Source organism: Pongo abelii, chromosome 3, assembly GCF_028885655.2.
Source record: "Pongo abelii isolate AG06213 chromosome 3, NHGRI_mPonAbe1-v2.0_pri, whole genome shotgun sequence".
NCBI classification, from domain to species: domain Eukaryota; kingdom Metazoa; phylum Chordata; class Mammalia; order Primates; family Hominidae; genus Pongo; species Pongo abelii.
Window position 1 is genome coordinate 99,778,545 of NC_071988.2, and position 27,694 is coordinate 99,806,238.

General features: G+C 40.4%; 1 protein-coding gene across 3 annotated transcripts in view; it reads left to right on the plus strand.

Moving 5' to 3' along the window:
• Window positions 1-3,097: 3,097 nt before the first annotated feature.
• The window catches only part of ANXA3 (annexin A3), a 59,057-nt gene continuing 34,460 nt past the window's right edge, over window positions 3,098-27,694 (plus strand). Inside the window, exons 1-3 of one of the 3 annotated variants that reach the window (XM_009240124.4) lie at window positions 3,098-3,669; window positions 6,242-6,294; window positions 25,212-25,299. In XM_009240124.4, the coding sequence (XP_009238399.1) occupies window positions 6,280-6,294; window positions 25,212-25,299 (103 nt within the window). In that variant the 5' untranslated portion in view covers window positions 3,098-3,669; window positions 6,242-6,279. Of the gene's footprint in view, window positions 3,670-4,316; window positions 5,852-6,241; window positions 6,295-21,775; window positions 22,407-25,211; window positions 25,300-27,694 lie in introns of those variants that run through there. The other 2 variants (XM_063723471.1, XM_054554108.2) reach the window with 2 other exon arrangements.

A 27,694-nucleotide genomic window follows, 5' to 3' on the forward strand; every position in this document is an offset into this window, starting at 1 on the left:
TATTTGACTCTTTATTCAGACCCTTTAAGTACGCTGTCTTTCTGTTCAAACTCTTATTCAGTCCTTAAATTCAGTGCCATTTGGTTCCACTTCTCTAATGTAAATCAAAATTAAATACTTGAACTCAAATCTTGTCTCAGTTTTAAATTTGCTTGTTATTGTAAAGAGTGATGTGCTGATAAATGCTTCACAACGGACCTTGGGGGTAAAGGGAGGCTCCATTTACAGTATTTCCTGGTTTTTGTGTTGTATATACTCCCACTATGGCTGAATACAACCCATTAGCATAATATCACTGAATGTGGACTTGGGAAGAGATGCACAGTAGTACAACTTTATGCACTATTTTTCTTTTCTTTTTTTTGAGTCGGAGTTTCACTCTTGTTGCCCAGGCTGGAGTACAATGGCACCATCTCGGCTCACTGCAACCTCCGCGTCCCAGGTTCAGGCGATTCTCCTGCCTCAGCCTTCCCGAGTAGCTGGGATTACAGACATGTGCCACCATGCCCGGCTAAATTATTATTATTATTTTTTCTTTCTGTTTTTTTTTTTTTTTTTTTTTTTTTTTTTTTTTGAGACGGAGTCTCGCTCTGTCGCCCAGGCTGGAGTGCAGTGGCGCAATCTCGGCTCACTGCAAGCTCCGCCTCCTGGGTTCACGCCATTCTCCTGCCTCAGCCTCCTGAGTAGCTGGGACTACAGGCGCCTGCCACCACGTCCAGCTGATTTTTTGTATTTTTAGTGGAAACAGGGTTTCACCGTGTTAGCCAGGATGGTCTTGATCTCCTGACCTCGTGATCTGCCCACCTTGGCCTCCCAAAGTGCTGGGATTACAGGCGTGAGCCACTGCGCCTGGCTTATGCCCTATTTTCACCACATGGATGCAATAAACACAACCCGGAAAGCATCGATAATAATAAAATGTAGTGAAATAATTAGGAAGTGGTTAATTTTGAGTACCTATTACCTTTTTTTTTAACGTAATTTATTCAATTGTATTTATTTAACTTGTAATAATGTCTACATTAATACTGGCTGTGAAATAACTGAAAATTCAGGAACTGGCTTTCCCATGCTGTTATAGCCCAGCTCCAACACATCACTGTAACAGCAGCTATGTATTTAACAGACACAATCACGTAGTCGGTCTTTCCTTCACATTTTACCATATGTTCTAAATATAACTCAATAACTTTGCTTTAAAAATTTGTATTTGGCTGTTAAATCGTTCTTTTGATCAGGGTGCTATAGGAAAATTCGCTTTTTACTAACCTGTAAAGTTCTGTGTATTCAGAATAATGAAACTTTTATTAAATAACCTTTTCTGAATTCTTTTTCTGGATAACCATAAACCTGGATTCTAACAGCATCCTCTAATATTTCCTTCCAAGAAAACTCATCCTTTGGGGGAAAAAAATAGTTTTATAATATGCCATGGCATGTTTCTAATATAAATGGTGGTAATTGGGCTGTTGATACGACTAGAAAAGCTCAAAAAATGATAAAAGTGCATTTGTTAAAGTTACCATCCTGAAATCAAAGAAGTTAAATCCTGAATGGTTTCAACAATTAAAATAAAGCCTACATGTAAAACATCACCTGTTACTCATTTTCTTCTGGCTATAAATCTAGCCCTATTACTTCCTAGTTGCCTGGAATACAACTCGTAGAACTTACTGAGTCTGTCTAAGCCTGTCTCTGTATCTGCAAAACAGAGGCAATCATACCTAATTTACAGCTAGTTGGTAAGCATGACATAGATCACGTATGTAAAGTGCATCACCCAGTGTCTGGCACAAATAATAATAAATACTTTCCCCCTTTTCATGCTAATCTCAGAATTTTTCGAGGTAACATGGGATTTAACAGTTTATTGGGTGAAGTCTGACTGGGAGTCAGGAATTACTATGCAGAACAGAATGCACAACACCATCCTACCTTCTCTCTTGCAGAAAGCTCATCACTTTGGATTTGTAAATCTGAGAGGGCTCCCAGGGCACAGGCCTTTTAAGCATGACTATCTCTGCCTTCTCCACTGTAGCTCCTCTTAAACCAGTGGTTCTCAAACTTTAGGATGCATCAGAATCACTTGATGGAGTACGGTTTCAGGGAATTTGCATTTCTAATGAGTTTCTAGGTCCCAGGACTCAGCCTTAAGGACCAAGACTGTAATCTCTTCAACTCACACTCAAGCAGCTCCAGCCATGCTTATCCTCTAAAAATCCTCTGTGCTCCATCTGTTCACCCTACCTCCTCTCAACCCCTAGAAACCGGTGATTTTTTTTTACTGTCTCCATAGTGTTGCCTTTTCTGGAATGTCATATAGTTGGAATCATAGTATGTAGCATTTTCAAATGGGCTTCTTTCTCTTAGCAATATGCATTTAAGTTTCTTCCATGTGTTTGTATAGCTTGATAGCTAATTTCTTTTCAGTGCTGAATAAAATTCTATTGTATAGATGTATCACAGTTTGTTTATCCATTCACCTACGAATTACATCTTGGTTGCTTCCGACTTTTGATACTTAGGAGTAAAGCTACTGTAAACATCCATGTGCAGGTGTTTGTGGAGGTAAGTTTTCAACTCCTTTGGGTAAATATATAAGGGGCACAGTGATAACTGAGTGCAAGCAATACTTTTTACTTATGTGGCCTTGGATAAATCACTTCACTTTTCTAAGCTTCAGTTTCCTCTTCTGCAAATTGTGATAAAAATAGCACCTTCTAGAGTTCCCTTAAAGATAAAGAGGTATTCAAGCACTTAATTGAATACCTGATACTCAATACATGGTAACTTTTTATTATCTTCTACATCCTTCAGCACACAACTGCTCATAATTCCCTCATACGAGTAGGGCTTTAACCTTTTAGCCTCGGTGATTTGTTTTGCTCTTCCAAATGCCTAGAATGCCCTTCCAGGTTACCATCTCCCTGAGCCTTGGTTGGAATCCTCATACTAGACGGTCAACACGTTTAGTAGAGGAATTACTGAAATAATTGGGTTCCAAACACTAGCTCTGGCATTTACTTTCTGTGTAAATTTGCTGAAGTTACCCAACGTCTCTGTATCTCAATTTCCTCATCTATAAAATGGGGAAAATAGTAGCTACCTCATAGAGTTGTTGTCGGAGCCATTTTAATGGCAAAAACCGCAATTACTTTTGCACCAACCTAATAAATCCGCGCATATTCTTAAAGAAGTTAGAATAGTGCCTGGTACAAAGTAAATGCCAGATCAATGTTATTAATGTTAGGCGTCCGCCACCTATGCCACGCAGTGAGTTCCTTAGGTATAGGGACAGTCTAATCTCCGAATCCACACTGCCTAGAACAAAATAAGCATTGCAGTACATTTGAGAAAGTAAAGGTGTAGTGGAAACCGAGAGCGAAATGAGGGCGTAGGGAGAAAAGGGTGGGGAAGCTTAGAGACCGGTGAGGGAGCAGAGCTGGGGCGCGTGTGTACAGGGATACAGCCCGGCGGCAGCAGGGCGCGGCTTCCCTTTCCCGGGGCCTGGGGCCGCAATCAAGTGAAATCGAGAGGCCGGAGGAGGGACAGGAGGAAGGGGTGCGGTCGCGATCCAGACCCGGAGCCAGCGCGGAGCACCTGCGCCCGGGGAGCACACCTTCGCTCGCAGTTTACTCGCACACCAGTTTCCCGCCGCCGCGCTTGGGGGTAAGTTCAGCCTCCCCGCGCGTCCCCGCGAGCCTCGCCCACCGCCGCCCGCTGACGGGTGGCTTGGGGAGGTCGCGGCGCCTCGCCTAGTTCCTCCACGAGTGCAGCTCGACCCTGGGCAGGGCTGGCGGCTGGCGCCCGCGCCCGGCCCCAACCCAGCTGCGTGGGTGCGGAGCTGGAGGGACCTGAGTCCCGCATTTCAGAGTCGAGGAGACTGGGCCCAGGGGAGGAAAAGTGCCGTGCCATGGGAGGGTCACCCAGGTCTTGGTGGGGCCCAAGCTGATACTCAGCTGTCCTCGCTCCCTGAAAGCTTCGCTTATTACAGCTAGCAGCTTAGGGGATCCACTTAGCCATCTCGGCCTCCCCAGTCCTAAAGGTCTAGGGGACAGAAAAAAGCCGGGAGTCGGAAGGTTCCTCGGGTCCCCGGCATGGCAGACGGGGCTGGCTCAGAGGTCTGCTCTGTGGACTTGGAATCGCACCCATCCTGTGAGCATCTTCTCCCCCTCACATAGGCAATTTATTTTATTTTACTTTTTTTTTTTAGAAGGTAGAAAAAAGTGGATTTGCATATTGAGGGTTGGAAGTTCAAGAAGTTTGCTTTTTCCTGAAAAGACTAACCGTTTTCTTTGCAACAGAATGGTATTGACTAGATATGAATCATTCCCTTGACATTTGAGTCACCAGGTGGGAGGTTTGGATACTTGATTGCAGTTGACCATATAAAGGAAATTATGCAGGTGCTGGAAGGTTCTGGGTCGCTGGAGGCCCCTCTGGCTACTGATAAGAAATTGCATAGCCCAGGCCGAATTCTTTTGTTCAGCACTGACAGCAAGACCCTGCCCTCCGGGAAAGATATATTTACTATGTTCATCAACATCATTTTTTAAAATGTAACTAATTAAAACGTTATTCCATGAAGATACCACCTTTGGTTTTCACGAAGACAGAAAACTTCAGACTGACCAGAAAGAGAATTTTTAAATGTAAAGAAAACCAGAATCTTGTTTCCAGAACTATGTGGTTGTGTAGAGAAACCTGTTTAGAAATAACCGTAGAGGAGGAAGTAAAAGGAAATGATGTAATCCCTTTCAGGAAAGGATATGTTGAAATTCTGTTTAAGTCATTTGGCCTTCGCTGTGGAGTAATTCTTTACATCTTAAAAGTTAAATGATAGATTAGTAATAATTCTTAATAATTTTCCAGTTCTGCTGGATGAACGCATATTAAGTGTCAGATTTGGTCAGGTGTGGGGCAGGCAGTGGGGTAAGGCAGAAGCGTGGGGTTTAGTTTCATACCTTTAGAGTCTAGCTGCCTGGATGCAGTAGGGGTCCACTCACTAGCTGTGTGACTGTGGGACATTACCATACCTCTCTGGGCTCCAGCTTCTTCATATGCAAAACAAAGATGTAATACCTAACTCACTGGATGATTGTGCGGCTTGTATTAAATCATTCATTTAATTAATAAGTTTTTTTTTTAATATCTACTTTGCACCAGTAAGAAATATCTACTTTGCACACAGATAAGAAGAATCTCCAGCCTTGTGAAACTGACCTCGTTCAATGCTGGCAACACCCCATTCACTTTTTATAGATGAGGAAATTGAGGCCCAAAGAAATTGTATTTAAGAGGCAAAATGAGAACTAATAATACCTTGTTGTCACTGTACAGATGGTTTGACTTCTGATTTTTAGACTTCATAATAGTTTATCTGGCTGTAACCCCTCATACGCCAAACAGCATGTATTTAGAGAGATGTAGTGTTAGACTCTAACCAGAGAGTCGACTGCCCTAGGCTACAGAGAGCCTGAAAAAACCAGGGCGAAATAGTTCCAGAGACTAATAGTGTAATTTCCCATTGAACTTTGCTCTGGGGGTGTCAGGGAATTTTTAGAATATTTTGTTCCCAGGAAGGGTGGGAGCAACTTGCATTTCTAAATCAACCCTGGAGATATGCCAGCATGTTTGAATAATATCTATTTAAGAAAAATGTGTCTGGCTTCCCAATCAAAGAACTGTCCCTTTCACCTCTGCACCCCACCAAGGACTGGACCACCTCCTCAAAGAGCAGACGTGTCTTTATAACAGACTGTAGGCTTGGAGGCTTGTGAAATGTACATGGAGGTTTCACAATCAAGCACAAGGAATCCAGCTGAAGGCGGCTAAACTTTGTGTTGATTTGGTGAGGAGGAGCAAAATCCTATGTTTTTGTTGTTATTGATCCCCGTAGTGGTAGCCTGTCAGTAATCAGCATAGTTCTCCTGGACTTTAAATAAGTCAAAAATTGGCTTTTCAGGAAGTATGTTTGTAAGCATCTTAAGTACAAAGATTTTTTTCTGTCTCTTGTCTTGAAGTCCTCACAGGTCTAGCACAGTCCGTTGCATATGGTATATGCTCAGTAAATGTTTGTTTAGAAAATGGGATACTCAATGTCAGATATATCCTCTGCCTGAGAAAGTTTTTCTGTGAATGTTGACATCTGTTTTCTGGATTCAAGATTAAGGGTTGGACTGAGATTATTGTGTTCTGAATCACATATTGATGCCATTTACTAATTGTTTTCTTTTAATAGATTAGTGTGATCTCAGCTCAAGGCAAAGGTGGGATATCATGGCATCTATCTGGGTAAGTAAAAATTAAGCCTTCACAACACAGTAACATATATGAGTCAAACCAAAACACAGAAATCAAGATAGCAAGAAAAATTTTAGGAAAGTTGTTAAGTTTTCTGGCAAAATTAACATGCTAGAAAAGCCAGAGGATGTCAAAAATAATAAAATATTTTAAAAAATGCATTGTAAAGTTACATAGTTAAAATAATTTATGATGACACCAAAGCAGAAAGGTCAAAATCAGATAATAAATTTAGTATATAATTTGGGAATTTATTATATGAAAAAGATGACATATGAGAGAAGAAGAGATGGATTATTCAATAAATGTTAGGAAAACTTCTAGCTGTTTGGGGAAAAAGTAAATCTGTATTCCTTTTTCTCCTTACAATAAAATAAATTCCACATGGATAAAATACAGAAATGAAGAAGATGAAATATGAATGGGCCGGGTGTGGTGGCTCACACCTGTAATCCTAGCACTTTGGGAGGCCGAGGTGGGTGGATCACCTGAAGCCAGGAGTTCGAGACCAGCCTGGCCAACATGGTGAAACGCTGTCTCTACTAGAAATACAAAAATAGCCCGGTGCGATGGCAGATGCCTGTAATCCCAGCTACTCAGGAGGCTGAGGCAGGAGAACCTCCTGAACCTGGGAGGCGGAGGTTGCAGTGAGCTGAAATCACGCCACTGCACTCCAGCCTAGGAGACAGAGTAAGACTCCGTCTCAAAAAAATAGAAAAAGAGAAAGAAATATGAATGGATTGAAGAATAATCTTGGAATGGGGAAGGTGCTTACAACTGTGACACAAAACCAAACACCTAAAAGAAAAATATTGATCTATTTTAACTACATACAAGTTTATAACTATGACAGCCAACAATCCCATTGGTAGAGGCAGAAGACAGCTCACAGGGAAAAAATATTTGCAGCACATTAGACGAAAGACTTATTTCCTTAACATACAAATAACTTGAATAAATCGGTTTAAAAAATGAACTTGACAGAAAAAGTTGTAAGGGACATAAACAGGACGTAAAAAGAATTATAAATGTCCAATAACATCAGAAGGTGCTACAAGGTTGGACACAGTGGCTCACACCTATAATCCCAGCATTTTGGGAGGCCAAGGTGGGAGGATCATTTGAGCCCAGAAGTTCGAGACCAGCATGGGTAATATGGCAAGACCCAATCTCTTAAAAAAAAAAAAAAAAAAAAAAAACTTTAAAAATTAGCTGAACATGGTGGCGCACACCCATGATCCTAGCTACTCAGGAGGCTCAGGTGGGAGGATCGCTTAAGCCCAAGAGGTGGAGGCTGCAGTAAGCCATGTTCATGCCACTGTACTCCAGCTTGGGTGACAGAGCGAAACCCTATCTATTTAAAAAAAAAAAAAATCCTGCATCTCAGAATTGAAAAAAACATAAATATCATGATGAGAAACCCTTTTCTACCTAAGAGATTGGTGAAGGTTAAAAAAAAAAAAATAATGTAGAGAATGTGGGCAAGGTGATATTTTTATTCTCTGTTCATGGGAGAGTAAATCTGGTACACTTTTGGATAGTATTGCGGCAATATCTATGAGTCCTTAAATGCACGTGTCCTTTAAACCCAGTAATTCCACTTGTGGGTATGTATCTTACAGATAAACTTGCATAAGGTTGAAAAAATAGGGGCCCAAGTACATTTGTTTGTATTAATGAAAACAAACATGCAGACAGCATAAATGTCCATCGATAGGGTAGGAATAAGTAAATTACTCATTTATAACTTATAGGCATTTTTATGTGATCATTAAAACGAATGGGAAAAAAGTGGATCAGCTGTATGTGAATTGACATTTAAAAAGTCCCAAGATGTAATAATTTAGAAAACCAACTTATTGAATAATATGTACAGAGGGATTCTGTTTAAAAGAAAGAACAAAGAAAATAAAAAATATACAGAAAGACTATTACATGAAAACTTTATGGAAAAGTGGAATTGTGAGAAAGGACTTTTACTTTTCAATGTATCACCTTCTACACTGTTTGATTTTTTTTAATCATGAGCATACATTATATTTTATAAGTAAGGGGCCGGGCAAGTTTAAAGAAAAGCCTGTGAAGAGATGTGACCATCCCTTGACCTGGCGTATGGATGGAAGGTGTGCTGTTGGACGGCTTTGTTTGGCCCAAATTACTCCCCTCTTACTGGCTAGGAGGCTAATCTCTCATCTTTCATCTGAAATCGCTGCTGCTTTTATGAACATATCATAGAATGAGATGAAAAAAGCATCTCTCCAAAATGCTGGTGTTAAAAAAAAAAAGTCTCCCTCTGGCCCTCGGCCATGAATAAATTGACATGGGATTAGTTGGGCAGGCTCTCCTGCTGACACCTTCAAAGGTGTGGCACATTTCTGAAGGGCTAGGAGAGACCCAGGTGAATGTGATCAAGGGTGTATTCATTTCCTATTGCAGCTATGACAAATTATCATAAATTTAGCAATTTAAAACAACATCCATTTATTATCTCACAGTTCTATATGTTAGAAGCCTGAAATGGGTCACACAGCACTAAAATGAAGGTGTTGTTGGGACTGCGTGCCTTTCTGGAGACTTTGGGAAGAATCCTCTTCCAGCCCTTTTAGGTTGTTGGTAGAATTTAGTTCCTTGCAGTTGCTGAATTGAGCTCTTAGTCCTTGCTGGCTGCCAGCAGAAGCTGTCTTTGGCTCCAGGAGGCCTCTGCCTGTCCTTGTATGTGGCCCCTGCATCTCAGAACCAGCAATGATGCATCAAATCTTTCTTATGCTTGGAATCTCTTTGGCTTTTCTTTCTGGGGGATCTCTTTTTCTGCCGTTCTCTTCTCCCTCCAGCTGAAGACATTTCTCTGCTTTTAAGGGCACATGTGATTAAATTGGGCCCACCTGGATAAAACGGGCTAATCCCTGTGTTTTAAGGTCTGGAACCTTAATTATGTTTGCAAAGTCTCTTTCATCATGAAACACAATACATTGACAATTTCCAAGGATTATGGTGTATACATTTTAGGAGGCTGTTGTTCTGCCTACCACAGGGGCTAGGAGTATGGCTACATCAGGGATGGTAGCATTTGGCATCAGATAGCAGGAAAGAGGTGGGGAGGGGCCAAAAACGGGAGGCTAACCTGAGCCTGGAGGGCAAACCCTCACATGGAGAAAGAGGCCCTAGCCAAAGAAGGGCTCTTACTGTCTCTGGGTTTTTTTTGTTTTTGTTTTTCCTGTTTACCTTCTCTCCCTCGATTAAAGAACTAGTACTTATGAGTGAGATCTCAGAGAGCAAAGATTAAGAACAACTCAGAACCACTATGGAAAACAAGATAGCAATTCTCCAAAAAATTAAAACTAGAACTCCCACATGCTCCAGCCATCCCATTTCTGGGTATATATCCAAAGGAAATGAAAGCAGGATCTTAAAGAAAGATATCTGTACACCCATGTTCACTGCAGTACTTTTTACAATAGCCAAGAGGTAGAAGCAGCCCAGTTTCCATTGACAGAAGAATGAATAAACAAAATGTGGTACACACACACAATGGAACATTATTCAGTCTTTTAAAAACACATGTTGTGTGACAGGAAGAAAACCCTGTCACATGCTACTATATGGGTGAGCCTTGAGCCCATTATGTTAAGTGAAATAAGCCAGTCCCAAAGAGAGAAAATACTGTATGATTCCATTGATAAGAGGTATCCAAAACAGTCAAATTCATAGGAACAGAAGGAGACTGGTCGTTAGGAATGAATAAGGAAAGAGAAAAAGAGGAGTTGTTTAATGTGTAGAGTTTCAGTTCTGAAAGATGAAAAAGTTCTGAAGATGTTTCAAAACACTGTGAATATTCTAACCACTACTGAACTGCACACTTAGAAATGGTTAAGATGGTAAAAACCCTCAGATTTCCAGTTGTAAATATTCTTATCACAAAGTTTTATGTGTTTTTTTCTCTCTGCCACACAAAAGCACATACACACTCAAACATAAATAAGCAATCAAGTCCTTGCATTTCTACAAAACTGCACATGTGGTTATGTGTATAATTAGTTTATTACAGTAGTATGATCAAGGGAGAAGTCATTAGTTGCAATTTCAATGCATTACCATTGAAGATGAAAGAATGGCTGGTTTCTTAGGTCTTTTATATTCTATCTAGGGGTGTTGCAACCCTACCATTGTTTCAGATGAATCAACAATCTATGTTGCATTAGTATTTCCTTTGTTTGCAAATTTTGAATATCTCTGTTCAGACATATGTTCTACCACTTCACCCTTGACGAAAGGGTCTGATATCTTATTGGTCTGTACTCCTTGGACTCAGGGTCCCTTGTCATATGTTGCCTGTAGGTCCATAGCAAGCACTCAGGAAGCCCACAAATTAGAATGTCTTAGAACATAACTTTTTATTAAGCTACCACAGCGGTAATTTTTCTGTGTACCTTCTGTTACGCAATGCTGGCTTTCTTATGTAAATACTCTGAGCTCTTTCCTCCTTGATCAATTCCTAACTTACATCTACAGAATAATAATAAATGTAATTCCTATTTGTTTGAACTCTCAAATTAGAATTTTTATTATGGTACTAGAATTTTTCTTTCCTTTTCTTTCTTTCTTTTTTTTTTTTTTTTGACAGAGCTTCACTCTGTTATTCAGGCTGGAGTGCAGTGGTGCAATCACAGCACCACTGGGCTCAAGCCCAGTGGGCTCAAGCGATCCTACTGCCTCAGTCACCTGAGTAGCTGGGACCACAGGCGTGCCTCACCATGTCCAGCTAATTTTTAAACTTTTTTGTAGAGACGGGGACTCACTGTGTTGCCCAGGATGGTCTTGAACTCTTGAGCTCAACTGATCCACCCACATTGGCCTTCAAAAGTGCTGGGATTACAGGTGTGCACCACCACACCGAGTGGTGCTAGAATTTTTTAAAATTAACTCACAATCTTTGTAATCACCATGAACTGTTATTAACATCCTAACTTGGTATACATTCTCCTTTCACCACTCCAAACTCCAATTTACAAAATGAGGAAAGGGAATATAGAGCCACTCTGCAACCAAGGGATAAGAGAAGTTTTATAAAAATGTATTACCTAAATACAATGCCTACTAGCTTTGTTTTGAAGTTCATCCAAAACAGTTAAACAATTAAAGCATCAAGTACCTAGTGCAACAGGCTCTGCTGGGAACAGAATGAAGACAGTCTAACCACAATCGTAACTCTCCCTTTCAGAACTCCCTAATCGTTTAAAAGGTAGGCTCTTGAGCAAATTGCTTAGTCTTTCTCTACCTCAGTTTCGTCATCTATAAAACAGGTAGGATAATCGTGCTTGTCTCATCTAGGGTTTGTAAGAATTAAGCCAGTTCATGTAAAATGTATTAGCAGTGCCTGGCATGGAGTGAGCTCTCAAATGTTAGTTTTAATCAGCATGATTTCAATATATTAATTTTATTCTAAAATGTATTTCTTGCCAAATAATATTGCTGCAACTGTTTTTGTAGAGGGGCTTCTGCCTATTTCCTGGGCCTGATTTTATCACACATCAATAGTCCCCTCTCCCCATTGGAATGGTTCTTTCAGCCATCTAAAAAAGATGGCGTGTCCTCAGTCAGATTCCTTCTGACCACTCTTATTTTCAATATTTTATAATATTTTAAACACACATATATTTCTAAAGACATAAAATACTCCCTTTCCACTCCTAGTGGGCATACTAGAATATAGTTCGGACACTAACTACCCAGCATTAGCGTCAGGTTCTATAGGATTAAGGGCTCAGTTCTCCGCAAAACTGCCCTCACTTCAGATGTCAGTAGTTCAAGTGTCAGGAATCACCTGCACTTCTGGCCAACTGGCTATAAATTTGGGAGTTTCCATGACTCTCTGAAATTAAAGAATTCCCCAGAATGATTCACAGAACTCACTGAAAGTGCTATCCTTATGAACACAAGTTTATTATGAGGGATACACATGGGAAAGCTCTGGAAGGGTCCTGGACCCAGAGCCTCCATGCCCTCTCCCTGTGGCATCAGGGCACCTCACCCTCCCTTTGTGTCAGTGTGTTCAATAACCAGGAAGCTCCTCTGAGCCTCGGTGTCCAGAATTGTAATTGGGGTTCCATTATGTAGGCATGAATAATTGATTAAATTATTTGTTACGTGATTGAACTCAATCTCCAGCCCCTCTTTCCTCCTCAGAGGTCTGGCTGACCAGACTTGCAAGCCTGTGATCACAGGGCTAATCTTTGTGGAGACCAGCCATCATTCTAAGGCTATCTAAGGGTCTGCCATGAGTCACCCCAATTGCAACACAAAGTCACTCCTATCACTCAGGAAATTCCAAGGGTTTTTGAAGCTCTGTGCCAAGAACCAGTGCAAAGACCAGATACATTTCCTAATTATATTACACATATATAACTCACATTAAGGCACACAGTTTCCAATATATATTCTTTTATTTTTGACTAACGTTATATTAAAAATAAATAAAGTTATATTAATACCAATGGCACTGGCTATTTATGTTGATCAGAAGCTCTGATTGTTAGATATATTTTTCATATATGGGAAAAATGGGAAAATGAATTAATGTTTGGTAATAAATATAGATTGGCAAGACAGAATCATTCAAAACATGGGATCCATATAGAAGATATCGAAAAAGGGATCCGCGGTGGTAGAAATGTTGGGGAAGGCTGCCAGGATGGACCCTTGCAGATAGGAAAAGCTAATCCATGATCATGTGTTCATGATGAGAGAAGGCACAGCCTCCCTTCCCTGCTGAACCCTTCCTCTCTGGTGGGAACAAGATTGGTGCAGTTTGACACATGAGGACACAGTCGTCTCGTTTCCACTGTTAACCCAGAGGAATGGCAGTAGTGGTAGGGGCTCTTAGGAAAGGTGCAATGTGCTAACATGAGAGAGAAATTTGGGAAGATAATGCCTTTCAAATTCTGTCCCATGGAAGACACCAGCCCTGGGCATTTGGATGCTGTTGTTCCTGGGTTCAAAGAGTTTGTGAGTGTCCTGTCCAGTTTCATACTTCTTGCTTTGACACAGACATCCCATTAGACCTTTCTTTCCTGATGTGGTTGCTCTTCTTTGCTATGCAAATTTAAAATACGTGTGAGGAGAAACCTGTGTTCGTGCATGTGAATATGCTGAACTCCTCCTCTGGTCTCCGTCCCATCTACCACATCCAGGAATGGAAGATCAAGCTTGGTGACTATTTTCACTGAAAGAGACTTTTCACATTCCAAGGAGAACAGGCATCTTTCCTGGTTAGGTGCTGTTCAAGTCTGCTGTGTGTTTTAAACCCTGTTCCCTGAAGCTGCTTTAGGTAAATATTGGCATTCAGACAGGTACACAAATGGTCTTTTGCAGAAAGTTGATTTAAAACAGGTTAGACCTGGATTTCAAATCAAAACATTTAAGCTTTGTTTTGGGACAAAGCCTGGAAAGTTTCTCATCTGAGTGAGAACAGAAAGGCTTCCTAGGAATGAGTGGAATGAACACTAAAAAGCTGTTCTTTGCCGTTCTCTGATGTTAACCCAACTGTGAAAGAGGGAGGGTCCCTCTTTTATATTTAATCATGATAAAACTATAGTATGCAAAGCTAATGTTTAACCATTAGAAAAGCCTGGTAAATCAGAGGTAAAGAGGAAAATAACAAGCTTTAGATCAGAGAGCAAGGAATGTAAAGTGGAGAAGGTATGATTTGTTCTCTTGAAAGCCTATTTTTTGGTGGATGTAAAGCAGTTAGAAAAAAAAGAAGTATATAGAGTACTGAGCAATAAAATGAATACACACGTCTCACATGAATTATAAGAGAATAAATCAAAAGAGGAGAAAATTCTGAAGTCTATCCCTTCATTATCAGATCTTTACTTCTTTCATTTTTAACTCTTTGTGTGTTTGATTCAGTACCTCATGTAGGTTCTGGAGGCATGTTTAAATAGGAGTAGTGACAGCCCCATGTGAACAGGGTTTAAGAAAGGTGAAGATTGCATTTGTAGAATTTTTAACATATGGCATGGAGCTCTGAAAAGTCTGACAGTGGCATTTGAGAATTATTGAAAGAAACAGGATGCAGAACAGGAAAGCATTTTTTATTCATTTATTCACTCAACTACTATTTACTAAATATCTTTTATATGCCAGATATTGGCTCTGGCAACACAGCAGAGAAAGAGAAATAAAAAAGCATGGCGCCTACATTTTATTAGGGAAGACAGACAATAAATGAAGAAATAAATGTACAGTATAAAAAGACAGTTTTAAGTGCTCTGGGGAAAAGTAAAGGTGGATAATAAATATGATGGGGGGTGTGATTTTCTGCTCAGATACATGAGGAGAAGTCAACGTGGCATGAGACGGTGAGCTAAGAGAATATCTCGGGAAAGAGCAGCCAGGCAGAGGGAATGACAAGTGTAAGCTCTGAGGCAGATGGGCAAGACACATTTGAATGCAACAGGAAGATTCCTACAAAGCAATAACAGGGATACAAGATTACAAGGGGATTGGGGGAGGTATTACAATTCTCTTTTATGATACTTTAGTATCCTCCAAGGACCACAGAGAGTCCCAAAAAGTCTTCACATGGACTGTTCAAGGAGTTTCCATTCTCTAGGTTTACTTTACATTAGGAAGCATTCTTAAATCTGCAGCAACTTCTTGTTGAGATTATCGCTTTTAAAAAAAACCTCATAAATAACCCATAAAATAATGCATTTGCCATCATGTCCAGTAGACATCATTTACCTTGGCCATTTATGTAAGAAGTATTCTGCCCAGAATATTACAAACAGGAGACATCCCTGATCTCAGTCCCTCACAGGTTTCTCATCCTCATAGGAGTGAGGTGGATAGAATAAGTGTCCCCAAATCCTGCAAAGCCAGTGCTGTGGTCTAAATGTCTGTGTCGCTCCCCCTCCCCCACCAACCTGCCCCTTATTCATAGGTTGAAATCCCGACCTTCAGGATGAATGGGAGATGGGATCTTTGGGAGGTGATTAGGTTAGGTGGGGATTATTGCCGTTTTAAAAGAGGTCTGAGGGAGCTTGGTCACGTCTTCTGCCATGTGAGAACACAGCCAGAAGGTGCCATATGTGAACCATAAGGTGGACCTTCACTAGACACCGAATCTGCTGGCACGTTGATCTTGGAATTTTAGCCTCCAGAATTGTGAGAAATAAATTTTTGTTATTTATAAGACACCCAGTTTATGGTATTTTGTTATATCAGCCTGGAATGCTAAGACAGACAGCCACCGTTCTCTAGCCAAGGACCATTTAAGAAGATGTGGATTATGCACTTCAGTGAGCTAAATTCCCTATATTTCTCCATATATCCAGGAAGATATAAATTCTCTATATATTCCGGTTAGATTGCAGGAATATATAGGGAATCTAAGATTCCCTTAGATAGGGACATCTCCTGCAGAAGTTACACATGCACAGGCCTGAGTATGTGGCCAGAATAGCCATGTTAGTCTTCAACTCTTTGTGACCCTTGGCCAAGAGGAGAATTTGGTCAAGAACTCTTAACTAGGTTAAGCACTTTACTCTGATTGTAGAACAAAGAGATAATCTACAAATACTGGTGCTAGATGACTCAAAAGAAGATTAATATAAATTATTTATAATCTGCTTTAAACAAATACATGAAAATTATTCTGAGAAAGATGTTCGTGTTAATAAAGTCTCTGGGGATGCCCAGTGTTTCAAGCTCAATCCAGATAGTTGGGTTTGCTACCTTTGTCAGAGAAACCCTGAGCGCTTGGAGAGACAGGAAGGAAGATATAACAGAATCACCAGACACAGTCATGCATTTCATGTCTCCAGTGTACTAGAAAACACTCAGCTTCTGAAGTATCTCCCAAATCTCCCAGAATACAATAGGAACTTTGATTTCTAGACTATTGATACTTGAAGGAAGCAACTCATCAGGCAGTCAGCTATCTAGTGTAGAGCTTGGAGAAAGTCCACACTGTGAGATGTCATTGTCTTGCTTTCATATTCTTACTTAGCAAACTAATTCACAGTTATGTATTAAGCCCCTATCTGGGGACTGAGTACTGGGCTCCCAGCTGGATAAATAGGAGTGAGTGAAACAAATGTCTCTGCCTTCTGGAATTTTATTTTAGAGGAAGTGGAGAGATAGATACAAACAGCAAGTGGTATTACTCAACGCTGAGTGCCCTAACGATGGAGAGATGGCTGAGATGCAGAAGACCTACTCAGATCAAGTGCCAAAGAAAGTCTGTTAGAGAAGATGGTCTTTAAGGAGAGGACTGAAGGTAAAAACCATTCCAGATAGAGAGAACAACACAAACCAAGGCATTAAGGTGGGGAAGAGTTCATTGTATACCAGCTTGACTTTCAAAGAACTGAAGTGTGGGAACTCTACCTCTCATCTGGAGAGAGTGGCTCCACATAAGAGCCACGAAGGAGGTTGAGCCAAACCATGCAGGGCCCTATGGACCAGTGTAAGGAGTTTGGACTCTATTCAGTGTGAATAGGGGAGTGACAAGATCTGACTTAGATGCTTTTTTTTTTTTTTTTTTTTTTTTTTTTTTGAGACGGAGTCTCACTCTGTTGCCCAGGCCAGAGTGCAGTGGCATGATCTCATGTAGTGAGCTGACTCACTATAACCACCATCTCCTGGGTTCAAGTGATTCTCCTGCCCCAGCCTCCCGAGTAGCTGGGATTACAGGTGCCTGCCACCATGCCCGGCTAAATTTTTGTATTTTTAGTAGAGGCAGAGTTTCATCATATTGGCCAGGCTGGTCTCGAACTCCTGACCTCAGGCGATCCATCCGTGTTGACCTCCCAAAGTGCAGAGATTACAGGTGTGAGCCACCGCACCTGGCCTGACTTAGATCTTTAACAGATCCCTTGGCTGCTATGTGGGAAATGGCTGGAGATGGGAAGTAGGAAGTAGAGAGACACATGACTCACATGTTCAAGTACGGGAGAGCGATGATTGTGACTTGAACAAGAGCAGGAGCAAAGAACCTGGGGAGGAGTGCCCATGAGATTATCTTCTTAAAATAGTCTCAGCAGGCCTTGCTGATGGGTGGAATTCAGAGGGAAAGGCAGGTGAAGGAATCAAAGGGGACTCCCAGGTTTCTGGTGGCTGATGGTTGGTCCTTTTACAGGGATGGGGAAGACTGAGGAAACTGAGCAAATTGGGGATGAGCACAGAAACTGGAGCCAGATTGCCTAGGTTCAAATCCTGGCTGTGCCACAAACTACCTATGTGACCTTGGCGAGTGTCTTAACCTCTCTGGACCCTCTTTTTTCTCCTCTATAAAATCAGGGTATTAATTGTACCTACCTCATAGGGTGGTTTTGAGGATTAAATGATCAGGTATATGTAAAATACAAGTAAATACTATGTAACTGTCAGATGGGGGAAGAAATAGCTTGAGAGGAAACAATGAGTTGATATATGAGATATCAAAACAAATACATGGAGGAGACATTGAATATACAAGACCAGTGCTCAGAACTGAAGTCTGGGCTAGAGCTATAATGTGGGATTTGTCTGTATACAGAAGAGGGAGTAGAAGAAATAACCCACGGCAGGATTAGAGGGAAAGAAGAGAGAGAGCCACTTTCCACTTTAGAAGTGCCTACTTTATAGAGGTCAGACAAAGGTGAGTGCATCCTGGAGAGGCAGGAAGAAACCTAGGAGGTGAAGCACAGGAGCCAATGGAAGGCAGGCTAGCTGTGAGTGACACACGCTCCGAGGGGTCAAGGCTTCTTATTATAACTCATATGTCATGGAAAATACAACATCAATGGCTTGTTTGTCCCCGTCTTCCCTGATTTCTGAATCACATTCATCTTTCTACTCCATCCCACACCCTCCTCTGTTCTCACATTCCAGTCCTCTTGCTCTGACACTGCCCAGATGATGAAATCACTGTATTTAAAAAAGAAAAGCTGAACTATTCACAATAGCAAAAATATGGAATAAACCTAAGGTTTATCAACAGAGGATTGAATTAAGAAAATGAATGTAGAATACTATACTATACTATAGAATACTACTCAGCCACTCAGCCATAAAAAAAAAATGAAATCATGTCTTTTACAGGAACATGAATGGAACTGGAGGCCATTATCCTGAGTGAAATAACTCAGAAGCAGAAAGTCAAATACCACATGTTCTCACTTATAAGTGGGAGCTAAACAATGGGTACACATTGATATAGAGAATAGAATAATAGAGATTGAACACTTCAAAAGGTGGGAGGGTGGGAGGGGCTAAAGGTTGGAAATTACCTATTGAGCACAGGGCTCACTAGTCGGGTGATGGGTACACTAATAAAAGCCAAGACTTCACCACTATGTACCGTCTGCATGTAAGAAATCTGTACTTGTGCCCCCTAAATATTTTTAAGAAATTTAAAAAAGAAAAGCTGAAAAGCATGAATATTTTTTCTTTGAGTGGGCACAAGAACAAATATAAACTTTTTCTTCAGAACTTTGGACATATTACGAACAAAGCCATGTTGTCAGCCTGGCATATCTCAGGCATCCCAGCGGCTGCCAATCTTGCCTGCTGTGGACGTTCAGCACCGCCTACTCCTTACTGCCCTGTGGGCTGCAGAGCATGCCTGCGGTGGTGGTGGGAGCCTTCTGTTTGTGTATCATCTTCCATAGGCACAGTGATCATTGCCAGCCAGTGGGACTTCTAGGTGAAAAGCCTCTTAGGCGAGGCCCCTAGGATTTGCCCTGTAGGAACCGCTTGGTTACCAGTATTTTTCTCTGGCCTTTACCTGCTGTATTAGTTTCCTAGGGCTGCTGTAATAAAGTACCACAAGCTGCTGGCTTCGAATGACATAAATGTATTATCTCATAGTTCTGGAGGCTAGAAGTCTAAAATCAAGGTGTGGGCAGGGCCATCCTCCCTCTGAAAGCTGTAGGGGAGTCCTTCTTAGCCTCTTCCTGGTTTCTAGTGGTTTACTAGTATAGGGGAGTAACAGTAATCCCCATAGGTTCTTAGTTAGAAAGCACCTTTGTTACAAAAGACAGATTGACAAGAGAAAACCAGACAGAAGTTTATTAACATGTGTATTTTGAGTATACATGGAGACACCCAGAGAATGAGTAGTTTTCAGAGGTGGCTTTGAATTTCAGCTTATATAGCATCTTCAACAAAGAACAGTAAATTTTTGGTAACAAGACAATAGAAAAGGACCTTTGAATCTCTATGGGCAGCAACTTGCAGGTGGGGCAGTGAAGAAAGGCAAATAACTTGCAGAGAAAGGTTAGTTTGTACAGCTTGCTAATATAAATTCTTCCAATACCATTGTCAGGCTGATAAGGGTCTTAAACTATCTTCAGTCTTTAACCTTTGTTCTCCCTGGTAGTCAGGAGGGCAGAATACCTTTTGTCTTCATAAATCTTTGTCCTGCTTTTAGGCAAATGGAGGAAAGATATCTCTTGAGTATCTGTTTCTTCTTGTCTTCAACAATCCTTCATATTTTGAAGAGGCACATTCTGGTCTCACACTGGCAGCTCACAGCTGCGTAATTCCAGTCTCTGCCTTCACCATCACATCACATTCTTTCTGTGTGTCTCTGCCTTTACATGGCTGTCTTATAAGGATACCAGTGGTATTGGATTGGGGGCCTGCCACTGTGACCTCATCTTAATTAATTACATCTGCAATAACCTGGTCTCCAAGTAAGGCCACATTCTGTGGTACTGTGGGTTAGGACTTTAAGGTATTTTTTGGGGGAGACACAATTCAACCTATAACACCTGCCTCACTTGACTGCATTTTATTTCAGGGCCGTTTACAGTAAACTTTCTTTGGTTTTGAAAAATGTTTTTTACTGGAAAAATTGAACAGGAAGTCTTACAGTTTCCAAGTTTGATTGCTTTATTTTTTGTAATCTACTCCATTTTTCCTTGTATCATAAAGCTTCATGACCCAACACAGCATCTTGACATTGAGCAGAGAGCCGTCCTTTCTCCCCGGGTCTTTGAGAGCTCCTTGTCCTGGAGTTTTATCTGGAGCTTTGATTTGATGCCTCAATTTTTGGATGTGGCCTTTGTAGGGCTTTCTGAAGTGATGAGTGATTTGGCTTCACCGCATCTTCAAAATGTCCCTGCAGCAACTACTATTCTTGCTCTGTAGCATTTGGCTTTAAATATGTTTCATATCAACAGGGTTGGCACCTTCCGTTTTTCTCTTCCACTCATCCTTCTGAATGTAAATGTTTAACTTCTTGCAAACCCAGTACACTTTGCATGAAGAAACAGGTACAACTGGCTTTTGTGAGTCAAAAACAGACTGGCCTCTCCCAGGGGCAATAGCAAACAGCTCCCTAGGCCCAGCTTGGCCAAGCAGTGGCTTCAAGGTGTCATGTGCTAAGACTGACCTCCGAAGGATGATTTTAGAACATCAAGGGAGATTATATTGTCTTGGAAAAGGATGGTTTAAATGAGATGAAGGCTAGTCTAGTTCAGGAGCAAAGACTGTTGGAACAGACCACTTACTGGCTGTGGGAACTTAGACAAGTTACTTAATCATCAGTTTCATCATCCGTGAAAAGGATTTATTATATCTACCTTATAAGTTTATTGCAAGGATTGAATAAGCAAATGCAGGAAACGCGCTTAGCACAGTACTTGGCACATAGTGATTAGCAGCAATTGTTCTTAGTATAAAGAGCTCTTGTTACTTTCCCCCTTTATCTAGACATTCTTTGCTTTAATTTGTTTTCCAACTGGCTTCAGCAGCATTTTTCTTTTGGAGGCATCTGAAGGTCAAGTTTCAGAAAAGGAAAGCAACTAAATGTGTTTAAATGTGTGGATGGAAATCTGATCAAAGGCAATTTTTTTTTTAAATAGACTTTGCCAAGTATTCAGGTGATGTTCTACACTAGTATTGACCATGTTAGGACACTAGGGTTACTGGAAATAAACTCAGCCAAGTATTGATTAGTAATATAAATGTCAAGGAATTAAGCTTGCAATGGAGCAGGCAGTGCAAACAGTCTTGTTTGGCTGTAAAAATGCCAACATTCCTGAAACGATGAGCTCATCATTAAATTCTTCATCTTCCACACCCATAAGAGAATTCATGGCTTGTTTGCACATTTTTGCTTTGGTTTTCTAGGCAGCTAAGAAGGAAATAAAGCAGTGCTTCTTAAACTTTATTGTGTACTAGAATCACCTGGAAGGTTTGTTAAATTGCAGATTTTGCATCCTGGCCCTGCAATTGTTGGTTCAGGAACACTGGGGTTGGGCCTGAGAATTTGCATTTCTGTCACATTCCCGGGTGATGCTGATGCTGCTGCTTCAGGAACCACACTTTAAGAACCACTAAGATGAACTCCCCTGAGGCGTTATGATGTGGTATAGAGCAGGGGGCATTTTAGTCATAAGGTGATAGGTTTGAGTCCTGGGGCTGTCCTTATTAGCAGAGCTCTTTTAAGCAAATAATCTCTGTGAGACTGGGTTTCTTCCATTTTCAATTAGAAATAATAAAATTCACCTCATGAAGGCCCTTGTAAGAGTTAAATGTTTGTAAACACTTTGTTCATGTATTAGTTTTAAAAGATTTCATTAATCTTTTATTGTAAGATTTTTTTTTGTAAGTCAGGTAATATTTCTGAATGATTTGGGCAACCAAGTCTATCAGATGAATAATGCCATTCATTTAAATAATGGAAGCAGTTTTAAATATTTCACTAAAATTCCACTTCAGAATTCCCGAGCCCTTTTTCAAGCTGGGGTGTGTGTATGTGTACTTTCTTCCTCCCTTGTAATTAAACAAGTTATTCCTCCCCCATTTAATTCTTACTAAGTACTAAATTGCATAATACATTGGGAATTTCCTCCTTCTCTAATTCTGTGCATTGGCATTTTAGCATATTTTGATGTGTAGGTGGTAGAGGGCAGTGAAAAGTTCACAGCTGGAGTGCAAACCCTGAGTTTTCATGATTCATGAACAACTGGGATCTGACCACAATTTTGCCTTTTTATATTTAGAATCAGCCACATCAATATCTGCATGGCACAGAATCACCTGGGAGCTTCTTAAACATACAGAATTTAGCACCCCATCTCTAAAAAATATGATTCAGTATATAGAAGGTGGGTCCTGGTCATATACATTTAAAGTATCACCCCAGGTGGCACAGAGACTACACTTCATGAAACACCAGGAATGGTCTGGAATAGTCTAGTTTGCTTTTAAATTCAACCTCTGCCTGCAACTAGCTGTGTAGACTTGATCAAATTCTCTGGTCTTCTTAAATCTTGGTGCTGTTTATGTGAAATTGCTCACTCTCATTTATTGGGGCTGTTATGCAGATTATAATTAACATATATAAAGTGCCTAGCATGTAAAGTGTGCTGGGCGTGAAGCACTCAAACACTCTAACTTTGGGGTAGTTCTTTTACAATGCCAGACACTGGAAGGTGAACAGATAAGATCAACACAAAAGTTCCTAGGTGGATAGAAGTGAAATGAAGCCAGTTGGCTCTGTGAATCCATAAAATATTTATCAACCCTTGGAGAAAGAGAATTCATCAAAGATTATATTAAAGTGACTAATTTCTTTCTTTCTTTCTTTCTTTCTTTCTTTCTTTCTTTCTTTCTTTCTTTCTTTCTTTCTTTCTTTCTTTCTTTCTTTCTTTCTTTCTTTCTTTCTTTCTTTCTTTCTTTCTTTCTTTCTTTCTTTCTTTCTTTCTTTCTTTCTTTCTTTCTTTCTTTCTTTCTTTCTTTCTTTCTTTCTTTCTTTCTTCTGTGAGACAGGGTCTCACTCTGTCACCTAGACTACAATGCAGTGACACAATCACAGCTCACTGAAGCCTTGACCTTCTGGGCTCAAGTGGTCCTCCTGCCTCAGCCTCCCAAGTAGCTGGGACCACACCTGCACACCACCACACCTGGTAATTTTTTAATATTTTGTAGAGACGGGGTCTTACTGTGTTGCACAGGCTGGCCCTGAACTCCTGGGCTCAAGTGATCCTCTGTCTTTGGCCCCCAAAAGACCTGGGAGTACAGGAGTGAGCCACCATGCCCAGACTAAAGTGACTGGTTTCTTACAGGTATCTTCAGGTCAGGAATATTCACAACTAGTTTCTAACTTGCAATTATTTTCTAGGTTCTAAAGTTCTTATTTTGGATGCTATAAGATTAAACAGTGTTTCAGTGTATTGAAATCAATTATTCAATCTAATCTAATGAATCAGCAGACTATCATATTTTACTGTGCCAGAACATTAATTTTCCATTCACTTTAATGTGACAGGTAATGTCCTTTCATGAAAATATTAAACCCATCAAGAGAGCCAGAATGAAGCCATATTAATACAAGACAACAGTGCCAATACTATTCAGTAACAAGATAGAAAAATACTGTTTAAAAAGGAAATATTATTACTGTAAAGACAGATTTTTATTCAAGAAGTTAGGAACTACCATATAAATCTACATTTACTTTGATTTTTCTCAGTGTCTTTGTGGCTGTCCTTCTTTAGTCTCATAAGCAATTTTAAAATATTTTTTCTGTATTATGGTCTTTCCCAGCTTACTGACATGCCTCTAACTTACATGCTTAAAATTAGTAGTGTAGCATTTTTTACTTCCTTGCAATTCCTGAAGATCTATGATGTCAGTAGAGCTTTTAGAAGGTCTTCTAATTGCACATGCATTAAACAAAGCTTAAGAACAGACAGTCCTAAGGGGGTTTTCATTTATGGATCATTTAGTCTGGGATTCCCCAAGGACAATGGTCAACATTAATTAAAACATCTTGAAGTCTGTAAACCACAGTTACTTCTGTGTGAGATGCCATGATGAGCTTTTAATTATCACTTGAAAAACAAGAAGATTTAGGAAATTTCAGCTTTCTTGTTGCTCTCCTGCAAATGCTACTTTAAAACAAATTTTCTTCAGTGTCACCAAGATTAACACAATTTACTGCTCTAGAGAACCAATGTTTTATATTTGTAATTTGTTACACAGGAGAAAAAGAGGACTCCTGAGATATGGGGTAGATATCATATTCTCTGTGTCTGGGGGGTAGACCGTCACTTGAACTGTAACTGCCAGATGAGTTCTTCCTGCTCACTGCACAGACAAAATCAGTCCACTGAGACCATCGCATTGCAGTAAAGAAAGAGTTTAATTGATGCCAGGCTGGCCACACCATGTGGGAGACAGTTATTACTCAAATCAATCTCCCTGAAGGCTCAAATTTAGGGGTTTTTCAAGGTTAAAATGGAGGGCAGGGGGCTAGGGAAGGGGCATGCTGATTGGTTGGAGATGCAATTATAGGGGTATAGAAAACAGTCCTTGTAGGCTGAGTCTGCTTCTAAGTGGGGGCCACCAGAGGAGTTGCTGGTCTGGGTGGGGCTGTCCAGTAGTCAGAAATGCAAAAGCCTAAAAGACATCTCAGAAGGCCAACTGTAGGTTCTATAATAGTGATGTTATGTGCAAGAGTAATTGGGGAGGTTGCAAATATTGTGACCTCCAGAATAATGGCAGGTAATTATGTAACTATGCCTACATCTTAGTAAAATTCAGGCCCCTCTCATCCTCCTAACTTGGCAGACTTTCATTAATTTCACAAGGGTAGTTTAGCTTTTGGGAAGAGCTATTATCATTTAAACTATAAAGTAAATTCCTCCTGAAGTTAGTTTGCCCCACACCCAGGAATGAGCAAAGACAGCCAGCGTGTGAGGCTAGAAGCAAGATGGAGTCAACCATGTCAGATTTCTCTTACTGTCATAATTTTCCAAAGGCAATTTCAAAGCCACTCCTCAAGTGGTAGGAAGGTGTGCGAATTATGGGTTTGTCATATGCCTGTCATATGCATGAAGGAATATGCATATGTCATACAAGAAAGATGTCATTTGGAACCAATGGGACTTTCAAATATTTCCTTCTAGGTTGGACACCGAGGAACAGTAAGAGATTATCCAGACTTTAGCCCATCAGTGGATGCTGAAGCTATTCAGAAAGCAATCAGAGGAATTGGTGAGTGATATTCTACAATTCCTTTCTTAATGTTGAAGCAAATCAGACAGGTTACAATCTAAAAGTTCAGTTTGCTCAGATTGGCTTACTCAATTTGATAAATTGTCAGGAATTTTCTAAAATTGTGAAACAATGAGGAAATATATAGAGAACCCAGTTTTATTAAATCTTAACATTTATCATATTTACTTAACATTAAAAACTACCACTGATATTGGTGGTCTACGGGAGATCCCCAAATGCCAGTGGAATCTCAACCCTGGCTGGTATCCAGACACTTGACACCATCTAGAGAAGAAATTCAAGGATGGGTCCAAAAATACTGAAAGTACAGAGATTTATTGCAAAGTGAAAAGTACACACTAAGGAAAGGGGAGTGTGAGTGTACTCAAGAGAGAGTCGTGCACAAGGGGGTTTGGAGCTGTTGCCTTTATGGGTTTCTTTAACCAAGGGGTGGAATCGTCATGAAGATTCTGGGAAAAAGATGATTTCTTGGAACTGTAGTGCCACCCCTTTTTACACCAAATGTCGGTGTTTCCGGAACTGCCATGGCACTGGTGGGTGTGTGATTGAGTATGTTAATTCGCATATAATGAGATCCTAGGAGAATCCTAGGTCAAATCCAGCACCATGTTGGGTCCAGTGGGTCTTAGCCAGCTTGATCCACACTATGGGTTTTCAGGGTTGTATCAGCCCCTAGTTTCTGCAGCTATTTCAACAGTTTCCTTTTGCTAATCATGTGAAACTGCTGCCTGGAATTTTCTGTTCTCCTGTGACCACCCTGTATTAGTCCTATCTAACCACCACCACCACTGCTACCAACAACAATAATAATTATCATAATAAATCATTACAAATATGGCCCCCTTGGTTGGGCATGGTGGCTCATGCCTGTGATCCCAGCACTTTGGGAGGGCAAGGCAGGAGGATCACTAGAGTCCAGGAGTTCAACACCAGCCTGGCAATGTAAGGAGGGCCCTTCTCTACAAAAAACTCAAAAAATTAGCTGGGCTTAGTGGCTTGGGCTTGTGATCCCAGCTACTTGGGAGGCTGAGGTAGGGGGATACTTTGAGCCAGGGAGGTTGAGGCTGCCCTGAGCTGTGATTGTGCCACTGCACTCCAGCCTGGATGACAGAGTGAGAGTTTGTTTCAAAAACAAAACAACAACAACAACAACAAAAAAAACCCAATACAATCCCGTCAGTTCTTCCTGGATTTCACTCTTGCCCCTTTCCCTAGAGATAAACACCATCCCAAATTAGAGTTCATTCCCATGAAACTTTTAATACCATAACTACGTATACATGTACATATTGTTTTGCATGGTCTCAAACAGCATAAAATGAAACCATACTGTATACATTCTTCTGCAATATGTTTTTATCCCTTAACATTATATTTTTGAAATTTATCCATGTTGATATGGTTAGCTCTAGTGCATTAATTTTAACTGCATGGTAGTCTATTGCATCACTATATCAGAAGATGGGAATATTGATGGAACATTTAAATTGCCTACAATTCTTTTATATTGCAATATAAAAATGCTGAAATGAATATTCCTCTTATGTCTCATTGTGCATATTTGCTAGCATTTCTCTAGAATATGACAAGAATTGGAATTTCCACATTGATGGGGATGCTTATCTTCAAATTAACTAGAAATTTTGCCATACTGCTCTCTGAAATGAATGTAGAAATTAGCATTCCTTTCAGCAATGTACAAGACTTTCTTTTGCTCCATATTCTCACCAACACTTGCTATAGTAAAACTATTCCATTTTTCTAATTAAGTGTGTCTAAACAGTATCTTATACTGCATGTGTGTTTGTTTCCTCTCTCTACTCCAATGACTGATGCAGTTAAGCATCCTCACTTGTGCATCTGCTTCCACTTTCATATGTCAATAAAATATAAAATATATTTTATCTATTTTTTTCAGTTGGTTTGTCTTCTTTATGATTGGCGAGAGTTTTTTTATAATTCCTCAATTCAAACTTTTTAAAAAATATTACAAGCTATGAAAATATTTCCTATAAGTTTATGGTTTTCTTTTAACATTGGTGACATGGTTTGGCCCTGTGTCCCCACCCAAATCTCATCTTATAGCTCCCATAATTCCCACGTGTTGTGGGAGGGACCTGGTGGGAGATGATTGAATCATGGGGACAGGTCTTTCTCGTGCTGTTCTCATGATAGTGAATAAGTCTCACAAGATCTGATGGCTTTATAAGGTGGAGTTTCCCCGTACAAGCTCTCTCCTTGCCTGCTGCCATCCACGTAACATGTGACTTGCTCCTCCTTCCCTTCCGCCATGATTCTGAGGCTTCCCCAGCCACATGGAACTGTGAGTTCTCCATTAAATCTCTTTCCTTCATAAATTGCCCAGTCTAGG